The sequence below is a fragment of the Bombus vancouverensis genome, chromosome 6, assembly GCF_051014615.1.
Source record: "Bombus vancouverensis nearcticus chromosome 6, iyBomVanc1_principal, whole genome shotgun sequence".
Lineage (NCBI taxonomy): Eukaryota > Metazoa > Arthropoda > Insecta > Hymenoptera > Apidae > Bombus > Bombus vancouverensis.
Window position 1 is genome coordinate 8,151,700 of NC_134916.1, and position 22,722 is coordinate 8,174,421.

The window sequence follows — 22,722 nt, forward strand, 5'->3', positions numbered from 1 at the left end:
TTTCGCTATGAAATTTCTGTATTCAGCGAACGCGAATCTGTTCTCCTAATCGCACGTCGCATCGACCTCTCAAAGGGACAATGACGCGTTTTAATTGCACGATCTTTCTCGCTGATAAGAATTTTTGTACTTCAAGACGAGATAATGCGAATGTTACCAACGTATATTTTAAGGCGCGTTTCGTGGAATACGGATGTCAGATAAGCATCTTCGAAACATTCAAGAAACGTAAATTTTTACTCGAAACGCTTTCTATGTCAGCGTCGTTGAATGGGTTACGAATGGAATACGAACATAATGATTAATCGTATCGATAACAACGCGATTTCCTTATTTCCTTTCTTTACATAAAATAAGAATTCATCAATATCGAAGACTGGATATAAGTATTAATATGCGCTATGATATTTGAAGCAATTTTCATTCGTTATATGTCGTGTCAGTGTTATTCTATTTAGGAAACGTTAAAACGAAGGAGAGTTGTACGCGAGGAAATTAAATGTGTTGCTCGTCTTGAGACGTTCCGTTGTATCGATATTTTTTGGGTCAGAGAGGGCAATAAAAATTCCTCGTTTCATAATGATTCGAATAAACGCGATGAAAGGTATACACGATCGCAAATATACATAGTTATCGATCAACGAATACATGTACATACGTATACATGTATGATATAAACTAGTTGCAAGAGAGAACTATTGGCTAGCCACAACTTATTGGAACAAACGAGGAGTTTGGTAGAGGCGAAGTGGTATAAGCAGGTTTTATCTAAAAACGAGTCAAGTACAGGCAACGATGTATATGGTATTATAACGATATAAAGGATTTCGATATAAATTTCCAAGTTTCTTTCTTAATTGCTTTCATCTTCTGTAGTAGAAATATAATTAGTCGACGATACGAAGATACGAATCATATTTATGCTCCCTTGCAGCTTAGTAGTGTTTAAATTTTAACCGAGTAACGCTTCGATTCACTGTAGCGCAATTAAAACGACTTCGAGTCGAGTAATTTAACTTGTATAAACATAAGTTTCAGGCAGCTTAAATTCAATTAGTTTGACTAATCCGAACGAGGCTTTAGATCCAACTAGCCATCATCGAGCCGCGAATGTCAGGTTCCGATGATCCACCTAAGTATCGAGTTTACATGTAACTTGCACGAATGCTGTTTTTCTTCTCTACAGCTGTTGTTCGCGCGACGAAGACCTACTCTGCGTTCGCTGTCCACCGCTTCGCGATAGTGACCCTGGCCGAAGGAGCTGCCGACACCTTCCAAGTGTTACGCGGTCCAAGTGTTACCGTATAACAGTGCAAGAAAATCTCACCTTTCGTGTGCTCGGGTGTCACACTGGCAACCTGAGATCTTATTTGGAGCGTGTACAGGTATACGCGTATGTATTATAGCTGTATTCTTCCACGTTGCTCTGTAACGTGACCTATCAAATTCGTTGTTATTCGTTTCCCTCGATCAACGCCACGTTTCCGTCTGATCGTAATCTATTTCGCCCTTCTTCTCCTTCGATTTCCACTTCGTGATACCTCTAGTTGTTAAGTCTGCGCAACGGAAGTAACAGCAACGCCGGAAATAATAGTATTCACTCTAACGTAATAGATTTACTTCTCCTTTGATCGTCCAATCTCTTAATTGCATTAACTTTTCAAACTTATGTAAATATATCGAAAGTATGACCGCTTACTTTTATTCGTTGTTTTTTTTTTTTTCACCAACGGGTTTCCCTCTCGTGGTAATTTTGAATTAATACAGAGCGAGCCAGAAGTAGAAGAATGCCATACATTGCTGAAACAATCCACGGAAATTAGCTCGCATTCGTACAAATTATTTTGTAATTTTAAACTTTTCTTGAAAGTTCGCTTCAGCAGATTTCCGAGTAGAACCTATACATACATACATACATAAATACACACATTCACGCGCGCACATACATACATACATACATACATATATATACATATGTTTTTTTCTCTTTTTAATTAGCTGACATTTCATTAAAAGTTTTAATTTCCCCGTGCAATTTAACATACAATATGAAAGATAATCATATCTGGCTCACTTTCATGTCCTCGTGAAAGCTTTGGAAACACGTATCCAGCATTGTTTTAATATCCCTCTGGTTCATCAATTACCATATCCAATTAGTAAAATATGTACGTTGAAATAACATGTTAAAACAGATAATAAAGTTCAGTTTTACAACAAAAAATATTTTCTACTCAATCTCTCCGTTTATTATCTTGCGAAAATAAATTCATTATTAGACGTATCTTTCTCTGGAAATATTGAAAATATAATTATCCTGTAAACGATGAAACTTATTTAGTAAAATTAAAATTAAAATTATTCGGTATTACGAAACTACGTCAATAATCGTAAAATGCAACTGCGTGCAATATACTGCGTGAATATATTATATCGATATTACCGTCGTTAAATTACTGGTATCGATATTAATATTACAAGTATTACTAAAAAAAACTTTACCTTATGCACGTTAGCATTTATATAAAATGTATCCTTACTATGAATGGGATTCTTTAATCCATTAATTCCTTATCGAATGTTCCGCTTTTATACAGTGTTTGTACTTGCAGCGTATAAGTAAATGCAAATTCCTATAATTATAAGAGAACGTCGAATACGTCATCGTTGACGCGCTTCGTCAAAGATTGGCTCATAGCTTCGGGCGAGGATGATCGATCGATGCGGCAAGAAATCTTACTAAATAAAATATTTCACGGCTGTTCGACCAAATACGCAACATAAACATCCCGTCTCGGTACATTTGTCGCGTATTGCGTCCCGGTATGTCCGTATTTATAGGCCCCTTGAAAATAGTTTGAGCGCAGTGTTGCAAAGACCGTAGAAATTCACGAGAATTCACGCGTGTAGGATGTAACATTGCTCGGTCGACTGTATTTCATCTTCCAAGTTTCTCCGCCAGTCTCATCCTCCGAACAATTTTAATTATATCCGCATTATCCGATTTAATACATCGGTTCATCGAGAGGCTAGAAAGCCTAGATAAGGACACGTTAGTCTATATGTACGTACATATCGAATCATTTTATTGCTAGACAGTAGATATTTATGCAAATTCACATGTTCGTGAAAATAAACGAAAGAATAAATCCTATACGCAGATTTGTCCCATTTATTAAATACTATATACTATAACGAGTACTGTGCTTGATTAATTGCTCTATTAATATTTACGAACTCTATTCGACATAGTTTAACATCTTTCCTTTACGGATCAATTTCTAACGTCAAAGATAAAATTAAAAAAACAACGTTCCACTTGGCTCTTTGCCTCTTCGTTCGTTCGTTCGTTCGTTAAATTAGATCAGTTTAGTTTCGAGAGATCAAGAGATACGGCATTCAAAATTACCGAGTATCTCTGTCAAAAAGCGTTTAACGCTAAACAAGAACATCGATATGACGGCCGTTTGGCCGTTTCCGGTAGCAAATAAATCGCCAGTATAAATAAATCATCCTCCTCCAGGTACGTTTATGTGTCCACCGTGCGAAATAATATGCCGATCCCGGCGTAACAACGAGGTGTCCGGTGATTAATTACGCGTGCCAATCCCGTAATCGTTAGAGCAAGGTGTTGAAACGACAATTACTGTCACAGCGATCTCCCAGTGTATAATACATACGGTAAAGAAGAAGATGTAAAACTAAAAGAAAGAGAGTAAGCGAGTCGCGAGAGGGACACTCCTCGAGCCCAAAAGTGCACGCGTTTCGCTCTCGGCATACAATGCATCTTCTTGGCCCGCGCCCCTCCCGGAATCCTGATCTTTCGGTTCAACCGACGTATTACTTATTTATTAGGACCGTGCCCGGGTGGTCCGCGACATGACGGAATCGATTACGCGAATTCGCGGAACTGGCCTTCCTGGCCCGAGTCCCTTCGGAATTATGCTTACACTCCTTCAGATTCGGCTCTCTTCTCTTCTCTACCTCCTCCTTTGAACTCGTTCGATCCTCCATCTTCTTCCGTCCGTCCCACCTTCGCCGTTCCTCGCTTCTTCTTACAGACCTCCCTTCAACCTTTTTCCAACTCACACACACAGGCGCGCGCTCGCTTACCGTATTCTCACGCATACCGACACACCCACCCTTGTTCTTCTTTTCTCTCCCTTACCCGATCCTGTCATGCATCCAGCAACTATCCCTTTCCCTTCGCTTGGTAGAACGCCCTCCCAGGACCCGGTCGACGTTAACGTTCGGCTTATTATGTAATCAGAATAACAATAATTGTTTCGGAACTTTCGACTACTCATCAATCCGGGTGACAGCCGATTGCCCGCAGCTACGTGTAGGCATCGCTCGTTTAGCAATCCGTGGATAAGGATCAGAGGGCGGCAGGTTTCGAAGAGCTTCGAATTATCTTCGATTTTGTGAACTTTATCGGTAGGACCGGCATGGAGGAGGAGCAGATATTGGGAATGGTTTTCTCGCGAGTTATGGCCTCCTCTCGTTCTTCCAGAGTACTAGAGGATGGACCGGATCCTAAGTGCCCACGGACGAAATTATTACGTTCATACGTAATCGTATGGACAAATTTTCGCCGCGACAATGTGATCTTTGCGGCAATGTTGGTGACTAGGTGGCAATAATACGGTGTTCGATCGTATAATATTCAGCGATAGCAATATATTATATATTTATATGTACCTTCGAACTGTTATTTGAAATTCGTTTGCAACACTTTAGATTATTGACGCGAACATTTTCAACAAGCGTTACCTGAAACGAGTACTTTTTCTTTTTTTTCTGTTAATCATATTACGAGTTAATAATTCCCTGTTAACTTGCAGTCTCGCGTAATGATACTGTTATGAAATGAAATTAAATTGAAACGCGTACATCTACCAGTATGTACCTTATTATTACGTGGGTGTGTACCTTAGAGGAATATTTATTTCTTGCGTAAATATTCACAGCGTTGACATGCAACGCACGAGACACATATTGATACAAGTATTTTGGACATGTTTCGTCTTCTATAAACGATATGTGTATTAAAAGTATATTTTGAATTAATGATTGTCCGCCAAATTGCATATTTCTGCAATGATATAAATTCGAACGCAAAATATGTACGTTAGAAAAATTGTGAAATAACTTTATACGTATGTCAATTATAAATAAGAATAATTAAATACAATAGGATTGTTATAGCGTACAGAGCAATTTCCCACTCACCTATAAAAAAATACATTTATTCCATGGTTTTTGACAATCACAAAATTTCATTGTCCGAACAGTAAATTATCGATCTTAAATATCTATTTTTCTTGTCGGCTAACAATAGGTATGTATGCAACTTGAAAAGATCGCATCGTATTAAAAACCCTAAACTATCTGCTGAAATATCTCCGCCATTCTTCGAATAATATCATAAGTGGCGAAGCGTATGTTAACGATATACATTGATATAAACAAAATCTACGAAAAGTCTCTAAACACTTTTCTGTCTGTGTACTTATTATGGTACGGAACGAAGAAATGCGATATAACGTACCACGAAAAAGGTATGGATGGGGCTAGATGTTGATTGGGGATGAAAGAGGGTTAAGAAACAACACTATAAACGTTGCAATTGTATGTACATTTTTTATTAGGGGTTAATATAATAATTTCTCGTAATCAGGGCGGGTGGATACGATTGGGTCGCGCGCGTGTTTTATGTGTGTGAGCGCGCGCACGCGCGTGTCTTGTGTGTGTGTGCGCGCGCGCGCGCGTGTGTTTTTTAGTCCGAAGAGCGAACGTGGGATTTAGGTAGCTAGCCTCGTCCTAGCCTCGTGTGCGCATTCACACCGTTAATTAGTCTGCAACGTTTTGCGTGTTTCGCAATTATTATTGCCTCTTTTTGTTTGTCGTTTGTTCGTTCTCGTTAATCTCTCTTGTAAATACTTTTCATCTAATAATTTAATTGCGTACGTAATAATTCGATTAATCAATAAATCCGTAATAAATCGGTATAAATGTTGAATCGTGTGCGTGAGTGAACTAGTGGTGCCGATCCTGTCGTAGGGTCGGCTAGGAAGTCTCGGTAGTAACCAGCGGTAAACGTATCACAAGTCATGTAGCAATCATTTATGCATTATCGGTACGAGTGTTCGAGAATCGAAGTTACTTCGCGCTTTCTCTCTCGTTCTCTCCCTCTCTTTCACTCCTTTCCGCGCATGCTCTCTTTCTCTCCGGAGATGTAAATTTTTGTTTGAAAACTATTCTCGGTATATATCAACGAACAACGAGTACCGGTGCTTCGCTGCTTCGTCGTCTTAACGTAGTGAAAAAAAGAAGTCTGAATCTACCGGCTGCGCAAGACAACAACAGCAAAAATAACAGCGAAAAATCTCTCTCTCTCTCTCTCTCTCTGTGTTTCTAGTTCTGTCTTTATCTTCGCGAACGACTTTAGCGCGAGTGTTGATCGATATTAATTAAATTGTACTCCACTGATCGCAGCCAAACGACTCTCTGAATTTATCTATATTAGAAGTTCGCGTCGTGTCATGCGTGAAATATAACGCAATCGCGTGTATACATATTTATATTATATATATACACACATACACATACACATACACACACACACACATACGCATGCACGCGCGCATATTACGTTACGTTACGTATATATATCGTAGCTAACGTTCGGCACGAAAAATGTCTTGCATATCTTCGCGAGAAGGCCCGCGGCAATCTCCGATCGCGTTTACCCGATTCTGTCCTGTCGATATACATTGCCTATGTTATAGTAGCTACGAGTTCCGTGTTCGATTCGTCTGTCTCAACGATAACGTCGATTCTCAAACACTCGGAAATATTGTAGTTATAGCGTAGCGCAGTGCCGCGATGCTTACCGTTCCGCAGTTTCACCTATGTAAATAGGTGTATCGCAGGACACGCGTTCGCCACCACGGCCCCCTGCGCTTAGGTAATTGTTATTGTATATCAAACTTTATAAACTGTAATACAATGTAAACCTGTAAAAAATATACTGGGTGGCGGCGGCTCTGTATAATATAATAAGTAGTATTATAATCGTTATGGTACAATTGTAATTCGTATAAATATATCGTTATATTATATTTCTGTAATGTGCGCTTCCTATGTTGTTGTTTCTTTTTCTCGCGTTCCATGTTTTCGTCATGTAGCGTGCAAAACGGCAGCGTACCGGCCGCCGATTGCGTTCTATTATTTCCTTCTGTTATATTTCGTATAAGCGCTTGGTTCGTTGTACGGTAAATGCAGCTCAGCACCATTGTAGGTATATCTAAACGTATCAGGGAACGTACATCACTTTATACGTATACATGGTCGTTCGGCGTCTGTACACATTCTTTGTCGCAAAGGAAACTATATACGCGTAAATATGTCTCCTTCTAGCTTGTTTACGGTAAAACGAATTATTCTTTCTTAAACACTGCGCGAAATCAAGGCATATAAATTATTTTATCACTCGCTTCGTATATTATGTATAATCTTGTGAAATATTTTACATATAAAAAATTAAATCGCTAATTGACGAGATAACCAATAACGACGAATATATACTCTGTTGGAATGAAATTCAGCGCAGTGTTTAAAGAATCGTCACTCAAAGTAGATGTACATTATGAGGCTGCGAAAACTCATGATCGCCGGAGGAATAATGTTTCGAATGATAGCGATAAAGATATATAATAATTATTCCTTCGATCAAGAGCATCGAAGGCGCAGCGGTTACCGTACCACGAATAAACAGCGTTAATTTGTTATCTTCTCATGCGCTCGGGGCGAGGCTAGGGCGATTTAGGAACTACGTGACAGCACAACCGATGCAAGTAACTATTTCATCTGTTTTCTGGATTTTGTCCTGTTGCTTTATACAGTGAATTCTCGGTGAAACTCGATATTGACGGTTTCTATGTCACGACCATTGGAACTCGGCCAAGAGTGACCGATGGAATGTTTCTTGCCCGTGTCGAGTGAAAAGCCGTCAAAACTTTGAAGAAATCGGAGGCAAAATTTCGATAAATTTTGACTTTTCGTTAGATCGATAATAACCAGCCGAAGTGATTTTATCCCGTTACAAAACACCTGTTTTACCTATGTAATACACGAACCATGCCGACGGTTGATAATACCACGACGGAGCAAATAATTACAAGCTACGAAGCGCCATCTCTTAACGATGAGGCGCACCCCCCCGAGACAGTTTGCACTCGATACACGGCACTTTCGAAACTTTCGCATACTCGCCACATAATAATATCGCACGACGACACAGAAACCGCGTGTTTTATGGATTCATTTTCTCTCTCTCTCTCTCTCTCTCTTTCTCTCTGTCTCTGTCTCTCTCTCTTCTCCCCTCAACATACGTTCATTCCGTTTCTTCTTTTAACTAATTTTGCGCATCCTCGCAAATTTATATCTCATTTCTTCTTTCTATCACTCGATTAAAGGTTGTATCCGAAGAACAATATTCCCATTGCACAATTATCGATAAATATATATAATATATATATTATACGTACGTATATATTATGCATAAATAATCGATTGCGCATTCTTTGATCCTATGTACAAGTGTGATCTCATGTAAATTAAAAATAATTCTTTTTTGGAGGCGTATCTCTTTCTTGCGCTTTCTCATCCTAGCTTTCTTACTATCATATTCACACTCTTCCTCCCTCTAACGCCCCAGTCTGTCTGTCCGTCTGTCTCTCTTTCTCTCTCTCTCTCTCTCTCTTTCTCTCTCTCTCTCAACATGTAAATACTTAATATCTTTCATTCTTGTTGCAGTTTGTCCTTTTCACTGTTTTATTTTTTCCTCTGCTCTTGTCAGATAAAACCGTACTATCTCATTCTCGTACTGTAGGAACTTAAGATGGTGACTTCGGTCTCGGAGTCCCAGAAAAATCAAAGGTATTTCGTCTGTCCTATTTGTGTCATTCGATATAATATAACTGTACCCATAGGAGTAATGTGATTATCAGTGTAACAGTGTATACGTTATAGCGGCGGTCGCAGCGGCGATGGTTTTAAAAATATTTATGTTTGAACGGTGACAATGACGGTCGTGGATAGTGCATATAATGGCAACGTGATAATGACACGATATCGAGTGAGAATGATCACGACAATTACGATGTAATGCCAGCGATGCACCGATAACAACGTAGAAATGACAATAATTTCTTCTACTTAAAGACTAACGAATAAGAAGATAACGCGTAATAACATCGTGCGAGAAATTAGCGCGATAAAGATTCGATAGTGGAACGAAACGACGCTTTGAACAGAAAATACGAGGAAGGACATTTTAAGGAATCCGTTTCGTTTCTTTACAAGCGTTTTCACGATCGGAAATCCTTTCCGGTAATGACCCGATACGACGATGTAGTTGGTACTATCTTAAGTCGTCGTTTCAAATTTAATACCCGCCGTATTGCACTATTTGTATTGCGACAGGAAGAAAAACAATAGAATTGATTGGAATCGACTAATGTAAACCGAAATGGGGGCTAAGATAATACGGGTCGTTAACGCAAGTTTGCGAAACGGGACGAAACAGATTCCTTAAGACATTTTTCTTCCGATGCGCGTCGTTTCGCTGATTTCTGTCAAAAAAGTGTTAGAAAAATCTGTCGGACAGTCGAAACAGACGTTTGCGACGTGACACGTGTTACATTTACGAGAAACGCGTTAGCGAGCTACTAAAATTAACAATACCGCAATAGAACTAATGATATGTAGCGATCGCGTCTTGTACGTGAAGATCGTTAAGCGGTGCGAGCAGATTGATTCATCCCGATCGATTCGAGTTATATAATGAGTAATATAGATAGTAAAGTTAATTTTAAAATCAATGATAATATGATAATATCATAATAATATGATAATAATCAATGATAATAATGACGTAAAGTCAATGATAATTAAAAAAAAATAATAATAATAATAATAATAATAGTGATAATGATAATAATAGTAACACAAAACAATAATAATAATAATAATAATAATAATAGTAATAATAAGGATAACGACGACGACGACGACGACGACGACGACGACGACGATGATAATGTACTTACTGTATCTTACGTATTGTAATAAATAACAAACACACAAATAATAATAATTATAATGGATATGGTAAAAAATTAATAATTACGTCGGTATATAAGTAAGAACGGCTGACGGTTTCTTGTGCCGCCCAGAATTCGAATACAACCTTTCGCCGTGTCCTATTCGCACGCGTAACCAAGATTGCTAACAACGAATCGATAATTACTATCGGTTTTAACCATTATCAACTGGTTTCGCGTGCCTTCGCGACAATTCGACTAACTTGTACTACGCGTAATAATATCCGTGCATTTCGCGGTAATAAAGTAAGCAATCGATACGCGCCGCCTTTCTATCTATCCACCCTTTCCTTTTTCCCCCTTTTTCGCCTCTCTACTTACACCCTATGCGACAATGCGACAATGTGACAATTTTTCTCGATACCGTTCACGCGAATACGCGTACGCGCGCGCACGTATGTGTGTGTGCGTGTGTGTCTGTATCTGAGAGTGAGCGAGTGAATGAGCGAGGGTGTGAGCGAACGCGCGCGTGTCTGAGTACGTGTGAATATGCGAGTACGTGTGCCCGAGTACATGTCCGTATATCCGTCTGTATGAACGCGTATGTCCCTCTTATGCAGCTTCCGAGTCTCTCTTTCTCTCTCTTTCGCGCGCGCAACCGTACTTCTCGTTGTCAGAGATGATCGTCTTTCGCGTATATCTTGCACGTTTTTCGCTTGTCCGATCGTTAAGTTCTCTTTTGCTCGAAATAAGTTATTCGCGAATTGTCCGTGGCCGATCTCGGGTTTGTGTGTACGGCGCTCGGGACACGCTGGAATATGTTTCGCGATCAGGAGCGGGTCGGAACTCGTTCGAATTCACCTGAAAGGCATACGAACAACGAAACAGCCGTAAGCTTTGCTCGAAGAGTATCCGACGACAACGTACAGGTTCGTGTGTTTACGACTTTTCCTCCGTTTAACTGTAAAATAATACTGAAGTGTGCACATGGTGCCTATCACATATGTCTACGTAGTCTCTCTTTCCACAGTCGCTCTAATAATCACGCGCACGATCAGCCGCACACATTTTTCTTCCGCTATTTTTTTTTTTTTCTTTTCTCTTCTTTCTTTCTTGTTGCTTTCTCTTTTAATCGTTATACGCACTTACAACTCGCGACCCAGAGAAGAGATTCTCTGTCTTCTCTGTTTCGCTGTTTCGCCTCGCTTTCGCACTCATTCCCTAGATTTCTCGCTAGCATTTCATTGGCTTACTCGCTCTTCTTCTCGTCAACAGAGTGGATAAAAAATTGTTAAAACCAGTTTCCACGTGGTCATACCGCTTCGTATGCCCTCCGCTTCTTACCCAATTTTTCACATGTCATTGATACAAGTAAAGTCATTGAAGATAATCTGTAATCAGCTTAACTTCTACGTGTAAATCATTCGAGTAACCTTAACGATATCTGTTGGTTCGTTGCTAGCATGAGAAACGACACCGATTAAACGCGTCTAAAAGTAAAAAATCGTAATACGAAATTTCAGGCAAATCATCGTTGATTCTTCGTAAGTGAAAAAGTAAAATATCTTGATTATAATTACTTCTGTAAAATACAATATACGAGGGGGGGGGCTAAACTCACGGTATAACCCGTCGAAGCAGTTATAAACTCTTTCGAAACACCCTGTATATATATGTATATGTATATATATACATATATATGTGATATATATGTATATGTATATATAATATATATATGTATATGCATATATAATATATATAATATATAACATATAATATATATATATGTGTGTATATATATATGTATATATAATATTAATAATCAATAATATTAGTTTGTATCGTACAGGCTATTTTGGGGCTGAAAGCCTGTGGTTTCTCTAATATCTTTGCTTAACCTCCTTACGGAATCCATACGCTTTCTCCCATCGTTACGTTATACTTACAAGTTATTCTTTAATAATATATTTAATCTCGCTTTTGCTAGGTGCAGCAAGGTGTCACGTAACGGAATTTACCATCTTTTCTCTTGCCGTTTCCTCACCTCTCTTTGCATATCTCTTTTCTTTTTTTTTTTTTTTTGTCTTTTTTTCTCATTTTCTTAAGATTCATTAACGAAATAATCATCGTAAATGTATTATAGCTTTACGTTAATTTTTGTTTGTTTCTTCGTTACCATTACTTTTACAGTTTAATACGTTAGCTTTTTTTCTCTTTATCTATCGTAGATTTGTCTGTGGCTATCCCTGATGTGTTAGTTACCCTGCGCTTCCGTCTGGTTGTCGAAATATTGTTGCGAAATTGTGGTCTACGATTAAAATTTCGTCGTTTGTCCCGTGTTTCGAATACGAATTTTGTTCCTCTTTCCTTGTTTCTCGTTTCTTAGCATCTGCTCGTTTCCACTCGTTCGTTCCACCCCTTGTTTCGCACTGGCCGAATAAGGTTCGCGTTTCCGGGAGCTCACCAAGATTTACGATCGAACGGACACGCGCGGCTTCGTCTTTTCCTCTAGCTAACTTGCCGAGCTTTCCGACGATTCGGCCGGTCATTGAGTGTATATCCGCGTGCTTTAGGTGGCGCGTTGTTTCTCTCGAGTGGGGAAATCTCGATTTGAAGAAGAATTATCGCGACAAAACAAAGCGAAAGAAAGGGAACGAAGCGTCGCTAACGATCGAGGGTACAGTTACGTATTTACAGATCAATGTACAGTCGTCTGTCTGTCCGTAGAGGATATCGCAGCGGTTGGCGGGAGTAGCGCGTGTACTGGGACAATTCGTGGCCGCGATACTTCTTGCGTGGCAAGAGAAAAAAGAGAGAATCTTGGCAAGCTCGCACCACCCTGCGCGCGATTATTACGTAAACCCCGTTCCACCCTATACTCCGGCAATCGTAGCGTGATTTTACGAATGCACGTAATTCCGGTGGTCGCGAACGTTTCTTTACCGCTTTCGAAACCCTATCGAGGACCGACGCAAACGGCTCGCGCGAAAGTGACGTCTATCCGTAACGAATATCGTTGTATCAAACTGAACTATATCAGCGGTTAACATCGAACAGATAAGGTAAAATAATGGTAGTCAATTGGAAGCTCGTTTCGACGCGCTTCAACGGCGGCAGCAAGACGATCCATAGATACGAGGTATTACGTGATTGGTCGATTGATTTCGTTTTAATCGTGGAAGCATGACCGATAATAAGCACGGTGGAGCAACGTTCGGCTAGCGTCGATTCAGACAAAAAGAGATATACAGCTACGTCGGGAAAATAGAGATTGGCGTAAAATTAAAAGACAACGTTTCGGATTATTGCGTATGATTGTCAAACGAGTAACGATCGTTCAACGCGTCAGCTTGCTGCCACCGAGCGCGAATTGCAACAGGTATGTTAACGATCCGCGTATTAAACTATGGTTCGAGTCTTGTAAACCTTAACTCGTGTACATCACAGGCTACCAGGATGTTTTCAAAGTATTATAGTAAGTAAGCGCGTGTGCGTCTCTTCCTCTCTCCGTTTCTCTCTTTTTCTCTTTCATTGGCGCGTATGTCACTTTCTCAACGAGAAGTCTGCAAGTATACGGAGTATTGTTCGACGATTTTTCCTATTTCACGTAGGGCGGCCGTTGCATTTGCTTTAGCCGTTTTACAGTACTATTATTTGGTATGATCGCTGTTGTAGCAGGAACTATTTATAGCGACGATACGAGGAGAGTCGTGTGTCTCGCCCACCAGCCAAAGTCTCCGCTTCCAAGCACCTTGTTGCGTTTCTTATCGACCGAAGGGTAGATGAATTTTTGGTCAGGACGCGTAGCAAGCGCGTAACGGGGGAACGAGCACCAGAAAAGACACCGTCGATGACTCTTCTTCCTTCGAGCTGTCTCCGGACGAGCCGCTAATTTAGCCAAGAAGAAGATACGAGAGAATTTCGCCGGTACGCTCGACCGAGTTTCGCGATCGACGGACAAAGGGAGTTGAACGTCGATATTTTTGTCGACGGAGTAAGACGGAAAAAGACGGAGAAAGACGGAGAAAGAAAGTCAGATGAGAAGAACGGGCGGTGGTGGGTCATAAGCGTGGACCTTGCAAGGTGGAACGTCCGTCGAGCTTACACCCCGGTAGCTGTAAACCCGGCGTGGTAGTCAGTCTTGCGAGAAGAGAAGAATTTCGCGGGAATACCGAGGGCGCGCGGCCTATCGTTCTGCTCGTTTATATGGAAGTATCGACGTGTCTGACGTGTACGCGTCTCGAGAAATCGTTAAAAGGGATGGTCGGTTTGAATCGGACGTGTACGCATCCGTGGTACTTCGACGAAGACGACGATCGACGTGTGACCGCGCTACGATATCACGCGTAAAACGTTCTCTTTTTTTAATCCGGACCATTTTGTTGAAGTAGCGTTGGTGCCGACTGCGGTGGTTGCGGCTGCAGCGATTCGTGATGATGGTGACGATGATGATGGTGATGAGGATGATGATGATGATCAACCGGCGATGGCGTTTGACTGCTCCGTGAAGTATTAAGATCGCCTCCTGTGCTACTGTTGCCGCCACCGCCGCCCCCGCTTCCGCTTGCGCTGCCGCTTGCACTGCCGCTTGCACTGCCGCTTGCGCTGCTGCTTGCACTCCCGCTTGCGCTACCGCTACCACTCCCGCTTGCGCTCCCGCTCCCGCTCCCGCTCCCGCACCCACTCGTGCTAGCGGGATTCGCTGACGGGTCGAAGGCCTTTTGTTCGCTTGGAGGAAGTAAATGCACCATACTAACTGGAACGGGGAACGCGGCGGCGGCAAAGTCAGGAAAGAAACCCTGTGGTAGATTAGCGCCGAGCAACGAATGATGAGGAAATACACCGTCGTCACCCGGGTGCGGCGGTAGACCGGCGAGCGGATGAGCCATCTGCGTCGGTGGCTGGGCGGTCTTAACGTTGTTGTTCAATGAATTCATTACTACTTCGCCCGTTGTCGAGCCCGTGCAGTCCCTTCTCAGTTGTTCGAGTTTCAAACTTTTCCCGTATTTACCTCGCACGTACATCAATAGACTGTTGTACGGTATACCGAAGATTCTGCTTGCTTGCGACGTGGTCATCTTCTTGTTCCAAACGTGCTGCAACGCCTCGGTCAGCTCCGCGTTCGTCCAAGACCGTGGCGGTCCGCCCCTGGGTGCGCTGTGCTGACCTTTCGGCCTTCCCACCGGTAGTCCTCGACCGCTGTGGTCTCCCCATCTGCGCGCCGCGTCACCGTCGCTCCTCTGTTTCTTTGGTTTTTTTCCCGAATGATGGCCACTCATAGCCGCCGCGCCGAAAAGTCCGTGCAATGTTTCCGGTTTAAAACTATCGTGAAGATCCGCCAAAAGGGATCCTCTATCGAGAGCACCCGCGTGAGGAAACAGTCCACCACCTAGAGACGCAACACCGTCCAATGGGAACATGTTCGCGACGGAACTTCGCCGTGGTGTCAACGGAGATTCTTGTTGCTGCTGCTGTTGTTGTTGCTGCTGCTGTTGCTGCTGCTGTTGTTGATACGAATGGGTTCTATTAGTCCCGTGTGGGCTGCCGTCCTGCGGATGATGACCCTGAGGTGGAGGCGGCAATTGGCTCTGTGGATGATTCGGTAACCACTGGTTCGTTATCTGGCCTAGGCTCAGCAGGTAGTCGTTCTGATGATGCGGTGGTGTCAGCGACAAGGCCGACAACGTCGGTAAGCCCGCGGCGGCGGCCGCCGCCGCCGCTACTGCCGCAGCAGACGGAATATCTTGGAGGGAACCATCGGGATGCAGCAGACTCGTGCCGGTTAACGGAGATCCCCTCGGACTACTGGCCGCCTCGCTGCTCTCCGCTTTTACGTTGTGATGGTCGACTCCATTGGGTGACGACCTCTTCATCGAAAGGTTTTCCGCCTCTTCCTCTTGATGTAGGTGGTTCTGCATGCTCGAGTTCGAGCGCTGTTGGTGCTGTAGGTGTTGTTGGTGTTGCGATTGTTGATTAATACCGGTCAGATTCAATCCGCTCGCCAACGGACTAAGACTCGGCGGTGGATGAGGTCGACTGAGATCCTGCGGCACCAATTCGCCGGATCTTCTTCGCGGCCGAGCCTGTTTTCGTCGAGGTAGCAACGGCGATCCGCAATTCTCTCGCGGTTCGCGCATCCCGAAGTTCAGATGGCTCATGTGTGGTAACCTATCGCGATGGTCCCTGCTAGGGTGAAAAATGGCGGGTCTCACTGACGGCACCGGCTCTCGCGTAGACGGCGGCGCCGTGATTTCCGAAACGTTATCGTCCTCCTCTGGAGTTTCTTGCCTGGCGCCCTCGGGTGTCGACGGCTCGCCAAGCAGCAGATCGGCGGTCGGCGTTTCCGGCGGCGATGTCAGCCTCGTTTCCGACGAAGCTAATCCACGCACCTGCAGACTCTCCGCGGCTCTCATCAGTCCTGCCAGTTCCTCGCGACCGACCCTCACCTCGCCACGGTACATAAAGTCGATCAGCGCCGCTACTTCGTGACCGGGAAAGTCCTTCAGTACGATCACCGGATGCTTGCAGGGGTGCTCGGCAAATATTCTTTCGAAGAATGGGCTGCAATTCAAACGTTTCGATTTACATTGTGATTCGATAAATTTACTCGATCGCTAAAATTATTTTACTAAACGCATCGTTATCTCCGTCGATGTCGATTCGCGATTAAACGTACGTGGCCCCCGCGTTACCGTTTCTGCCGAATCTGTTTCTAATCGGTTATCCACGCTGTACGTTTGATATTCGTACGATCGAAGAGCAACACGACCGGAGTAACTCCGTTATGTCGTTCTTCGGTCCTTTTATTCCTTCTAAGACGATTACGTTTCATCTACACCGCCATTGTCAAACGCGCGACCCTTGCTTACAACGAGAACCGAGTATGCAAGATCTTTACGATGCCGGAAAAGAAATTTCTGCAAACTGTACCAGTTACTCGTGTACTTACAGTGTGTTCGTTACAGAGTTACCGTTTTAAAATCCTGACGAATATCCCACTAGAATGTAAATGCAAGCGGTAAATTTGTAATCGCTGCCGCGGTGTTCGTATTTCGCCATCAAACTATTTACGCGAAATATGGATTATCGATTACCACCTTGTGTGCCATGCACGAATAAACAACGCAGCGATCACCGACTTTCTAGAAGAGCGACGCGTCTCGGAAATCTCGCGTCGCAGTCGCAAGAGACGGGGGCATTCGCAACTATAAACGGGCGATAAGCGGAGGAAATTATTCGTTGCTTGAAACGTATGTCCCCTCCGTTGTAGTTTGGGCAATCGGCAAGAGAGCGGCGGTAACTCGATTTGCTGGCAGAAACCACGGGCAAAAAGTTGCAACGAGAATTAGTAGCGTTTCCATATGAAACTTACGCTCGTGGTTGCGTAGGAGATCGAATAATGAGACTACCAATATGTGTAGTCGTTAATGTATTTAAAACAGATCTCGTCGCGAAACGGTATGTATACAGTCGTTTAGTCACAGTTTATAATAAATCGTTTGCGATCGCGTTTGTTTGTTTATAATCGTCAGGAGAAAGTCAAAAGATTGAAATTCGTCTTGTTTTACGGTTACATGTAGCGGCGGCATTGTTTTTCTCGGAATTCGTTACTCCTTACAATATCTGTGACATAACGGTCTTGATACTCCGAGGCAAAACAACAATATGATTTGAATCAAATTCTAATTCTTGTGCCGCTACAGTTGCTTTTACGTGGTACGTTGCGCGTGGTGCCGAGAACAGCATTGCCGCGTTGCGTACAACGAAACTGACCAACAAGCCGCGAACAAACGAACAGGCGAGTGTCTCGACGGACGAAGAACGTATCGTTCGATAGAGATCGACACGGGGGAACACGACGGTAGCGAGTATAAAGTATAAAAGAGACGCGTGTACGTCTATGAGGACATTTAGGTAATATTAGGAGATATTAAATTATCTATGCTGGATGCGTTAATTTTACGAGTAGTGACTAAGCTTCGTTCGAAGCTATTCCGTACTTGAGCTTCTTATACCACGCGACTTATACTTATCAAGTATATCAACGATTCCTACCAACCACGTAATAACATTTCCCTATCAATGATATTTTTACCAAACGTATATTACAAATCGATATTTAAGATATCTAAAGGGTGAAATATTTCTAGAATCTTCAGCAGCGGATACGATGGGCCGTCGGAAAGTTGGAAGCCGAGCTTGAATCTTTCCCAATTTGACGCCAGATATCGTCCGAGTAATCGTCGCCGATTCTAATGCTGAAACTTCAAACGAACAGCATTTTTTCGTAATTTTATCGTCGAGAACGAAAGGAATTCGCATTTTCGGCACTGGTAATTCAAAGTTGAGAAAATGGCCGTTGAGAAAACTTTGAGCTTTTATTAACGCCTATCCCCGTTAACGAACTATCTGAAACGCGTAAATTTGTCAAATAAATAATTTACAAGCTGTAACGCGAGGTAAGGCGGAATACGAATCACCGAACGATAGAAACTGATAGTTACTGTTGCAATTTTTGTAACGACGAGAAAGAACAAACTATGTAATTTTTATCGTCGATATTTTTATTTTACTGCAGATAGGTAGATATTTTCGGCCAGCGTTGTTATTGTATTACATACTGATAATTTAGCGAAACAAAGCCATCTTCGTCGGCAGTGATGATTCGTCAATGTTGTTTACTCGACGTATGTCATACTGTTTACATAAATAAGTAGACACGTGAGTCATGCTCGGACCACAGGTATATATGCAAGTGTAAATCGGTGCTATTCAATTTCTAATATGACTAATACGTACGACGTCGCTTTATCCGCCTGACCATCGTAACTCGTAACTTCCAACCGTGCTTTCCAACACCATCGTACATTTATTTCAATTCTTTGGATATTTACAAACGTACGCGGCATTCTCGTGTTTTACCGTTTCGAAAGTTGATCAACTTCTATAACGGAGCAAAAAGTATAGCTATTTAAATACGGCTAAATGAGTTAGTATCGATGATTTCAGTAAACGTATACATAGGCGCGCAGATATAATTCTTACTCGTGCTGTACGGTCGACCAACTTTCTTCGAAACGAAATACCGTAGAATATTCGAAGGAAAAACCATCGTTTTCTCAAATCGAGTCGATAAATGATTACCCGCAGTTAAACATATTCTCGATCGTTTGAATACGTCAACGATATTTCGACGGATTTTCGATGAGAAAGAGAGAGAGAGAGAGAGAGAGAGAGTGACCGAACGGCGAGAAAGGGAGCGAATGGAAAGAACGTAAATGAAAATAACGCAAATACAAGTGTGTACCGTTGGAGACAACGTATACGTATTAACCGAAAGGCTGCACAGCCTTGAATAGAGTCGGGTTTCTTACCTGCAGGCACTAAGCACAACCTTATGCGCCCTGAGGCTGGTCTCGGCACAGACCAGGGTCACGTCGACAAGTATCTCTGCGTGTAGCAACGCCTCAAATGCCTGAAGTATGTGCGTCTGATGATTGTTCCATCGTAAAGAATAGTGCGACTGCAAAGCCATCCCATCAGGACTGTCCGCGGCGCTTGACATTTTCTGACCGCCGCTCGTGCCGTTAGCGGAGCCACCTTGCTCCGTTTCGTCCTCCTTTGTACCTAGAGGTTCTGCGTTCGTTTCTTTCTTCCATGCACGCACGTGGCCAGGCACGTATCGCCAACAATATCTTCCCTTCGACACTATGTTGAACGGCGCTGTACTCCTGAAACGCAAATTACCAAATGTCATTATTAATCCGTGTCTAGAGCTATAGGAATCGAATACAACCGATTGAAAATCTCTGCGAGACAAGAAACGATGCTAACGTTAAGGCAGGAATAAGCAAATAGATGGAAAGTTTGAGCTGTTCGAAAGGAAAATTAGGAAGAGACGTATGCGGTTGATCGAATATCGTAGAAACGAGAGAAGCTGAATATTTCGAGTTGAACCGGAGATCTATGGTGTTTGCGATGTTAAAACGTTGGCGATGTACCAATGTCTCGTCCCTTTCGTTCTTCCTTCTATATAGCAAAATGTATGGTAGATGTAAATGCTAATATACGATAAATATAGTAAATTAATCCTTTAACCGCTCAACGATGACCGAGCGATGCGTCCGTATGTCGTCGTACACAGTTTTCGATCGCAGTTCAGTTTGTTTCTTCGTACGTCGCGACGCGGCGTCCATACTTCGCATGGACCGTAGTTGTCGATAGTTGTCGATAGTTGTTTCGAATTGTACCACGTCCAATTAAATTATCAAGCTTTTCCATATTCTTCGTAATATTGCTTTTATGAATATTTTGCTTTTCGTACATTTTCCTTTTCTCTTTAATATCGTTCAGCCACGTCCTTGTTTATTCCGTATTACGAACAAACAATGTTTACAAGTTTGAGGCTAATTGCGATAATCGATCGTTTTAAATCCATTTTATTTAGACGAGAGTAAATCAAATCGATAAAGCTGAACAAAGTGGAAATGAGAAAGCGCGATGAATATTTTATATAGAGCTTTTATATAGTTTCACGGGAGTAGGTACATATAATGTCAATGAACGTTAATTACATTTCTATTTCAAAATATCGCAGTTTCAATTTAAATCGTCATCGATATACAAATTTCGTATACGAGGTTCCTCCTTTTCGCCGAATAACAGTCCGACGTCTTATGGAGAATAAAAGTCAACAGCGTTCTAAATATTTCACATGCATCTCGATTTTCTCACAGTTCTTTGATAAATATACGATCGACGAATAGTTTTAACCTTATTTTCTGGTAAGCAAAAGCAATATTTTCACGATCTAATCGGCTACATTTACGACACTAATGAGCTTAATCGCTTCTCCGATATCTTCGTCTTGCGGTAGCACCGCTTAAAAATCATTCGAGTTATTTTAAACGGATAAATGAAATAATATTATGTCAAAGAGATTGAAGAATTTGAAATGGTCCTCTGTGAAATTATACATATACATATGCATATACGCGATATTAGCAAATCGTTAAGAAAACGCGCTAGATAGAAAGCGTGCGTTGTTACGGAACTTGGTACGATCAAGCGATACTTTGCTCCATGTACGAAAGTTTCTGAGAATGCGACCAACGAGATTCGACTACGAGTTTTACGAAAAAGATCCGACAAAGATTCGTTGTCTAATCTTATTGGACTTTATATTTACCATACTCGCACAGTTTGTCATCAAGACAAATCTATCGATCGTTGGAATGGTGTTGCGGAATATTTATAGGCACGCGGCAAGAATGTTTCACGAATGCAAAGCTTATTACGTTTGATAAAGGTTTCCAGCAGAACGTAAAAGGAGAACAACGTTAACTATCGGCGAATTAAATTCAATCGGGCGGCGATTTAGCTGTAACGCGTGTAATTTTCTAGAGAAGCTCGTGCATCTATATGACGATGTACCGCGCATTATTACCCGGAAAAAAAGAGATTTATTGATTTCCGTTGTACGGATTTATTAGTCGGCCAACGAAAATTACTCGAATTTGCAATTTTACACGGAATACGTTTACACGCGGCAAACGTTGATCGAACTCGGATGCTCCAGGATGTATACGAATTAATTAAAATTATTTGAACGAATTATTTGAAGCAAAAACGACACATTCTCGTGACTTTCGTATACGGTGTTACGGTATCGATTCTATATTTACTTTCGTTGCTTTTCCACAGGGGAATAAATTATTTGTAAACAAAATATTCGTAATATGGCGATGGTTGAATGGAAAAAAGGGTGAACGGCGATGACAATTACTAATCGGTGAATCGTTTGTTGAAAAATAATCATACGTATCGTACGTATCACACGTATGTAGTAACAGTAAAATTTCGATTAAAGACGATGCTAAGCTAATTTCAAGCTAATGACAAGCTAAATTCGAAGTAGGCCATTGGCTTAATATATATATGTATACGCATACGACGATGTATGATATATGAAAAAAATTGGGTTCCTTGTCATCGAAGATTCGATATATCCTTTATGGAATTATGGAAACGAGAGGGTAAAATTAATAGCGGGATTAATTATGAAAATAAACGGATAATACGTAAATGAACTCGAAACGATGGTTACGAGGATCTTTGCCTAGGCAAAGATATCGTGTACAACTTTGGAACATTACGGAGAATCAAGGTTATACGATATACGGTAGTAAGAGACTTTGGAGTAAGTTGGAGAATGCAGAAAAAGTTCGTCCTTTAGCGCCTTACTCTCGATGTTTACGATACGAGTCAACAACTCTATTTTGAAACAATGTACGATTCAACATCTCATTGACAAAACTCCGTGAGGTGCATGTAGTATTGTTATTGGATCGGAATACGTTATTCGGTTTACAGTACGTATGACGGAGGTTCTTACTGTTCTTTCTGTTCGCGGGAACAAAGCGTCGAGAAATCAAAGTTCACGGCAGGGCTACCACACTAGCGATCGGACAGCCAGAGGACCGATGAATTGGCGTATCGCTGCTTGGATTATTCGCTTGTAGTGGCGAACCTGACGTAACGTTTAAACACCGAAACTCGTCGGAATTCAGACCGTGCGTTATTCCTACACGCGGCTGGCTGTCAGTCGGAAGGG

At 42.0% G+C, this 22,722-nt stretch overlaps 1 protein-coding gene across 1 annotated transcript; it reads right to left on the minus strand.

Annotated features, from left to right (window-relative positions):
- Positions 1-11,839: 11,839 nt before the first annotated feature.
- Positions 11,840-19,812, minus strand: lov (BTB/POZ domain-containing jim lovell protein). Its single transcript, XM_033336575.2, has 2 exons — positions 19,484-19,812; positions 11,840-16,670 (listed from the first exon to the last, which is right to left on the minus strand). Exons 1-2 carry the CDS (start codon positions 19,672-19,674, stop codon positions 14,474-14,476), a joined length of 2,388 nt encoding a protein of 795 aa, XP_033192466.1. The 5' UTR covers positions 19,675-19,812; the 3' UTR covers positions 11,840-14,473.
- Positions 19,813-22,722: the final 2,910 nt, after the last annotated feature.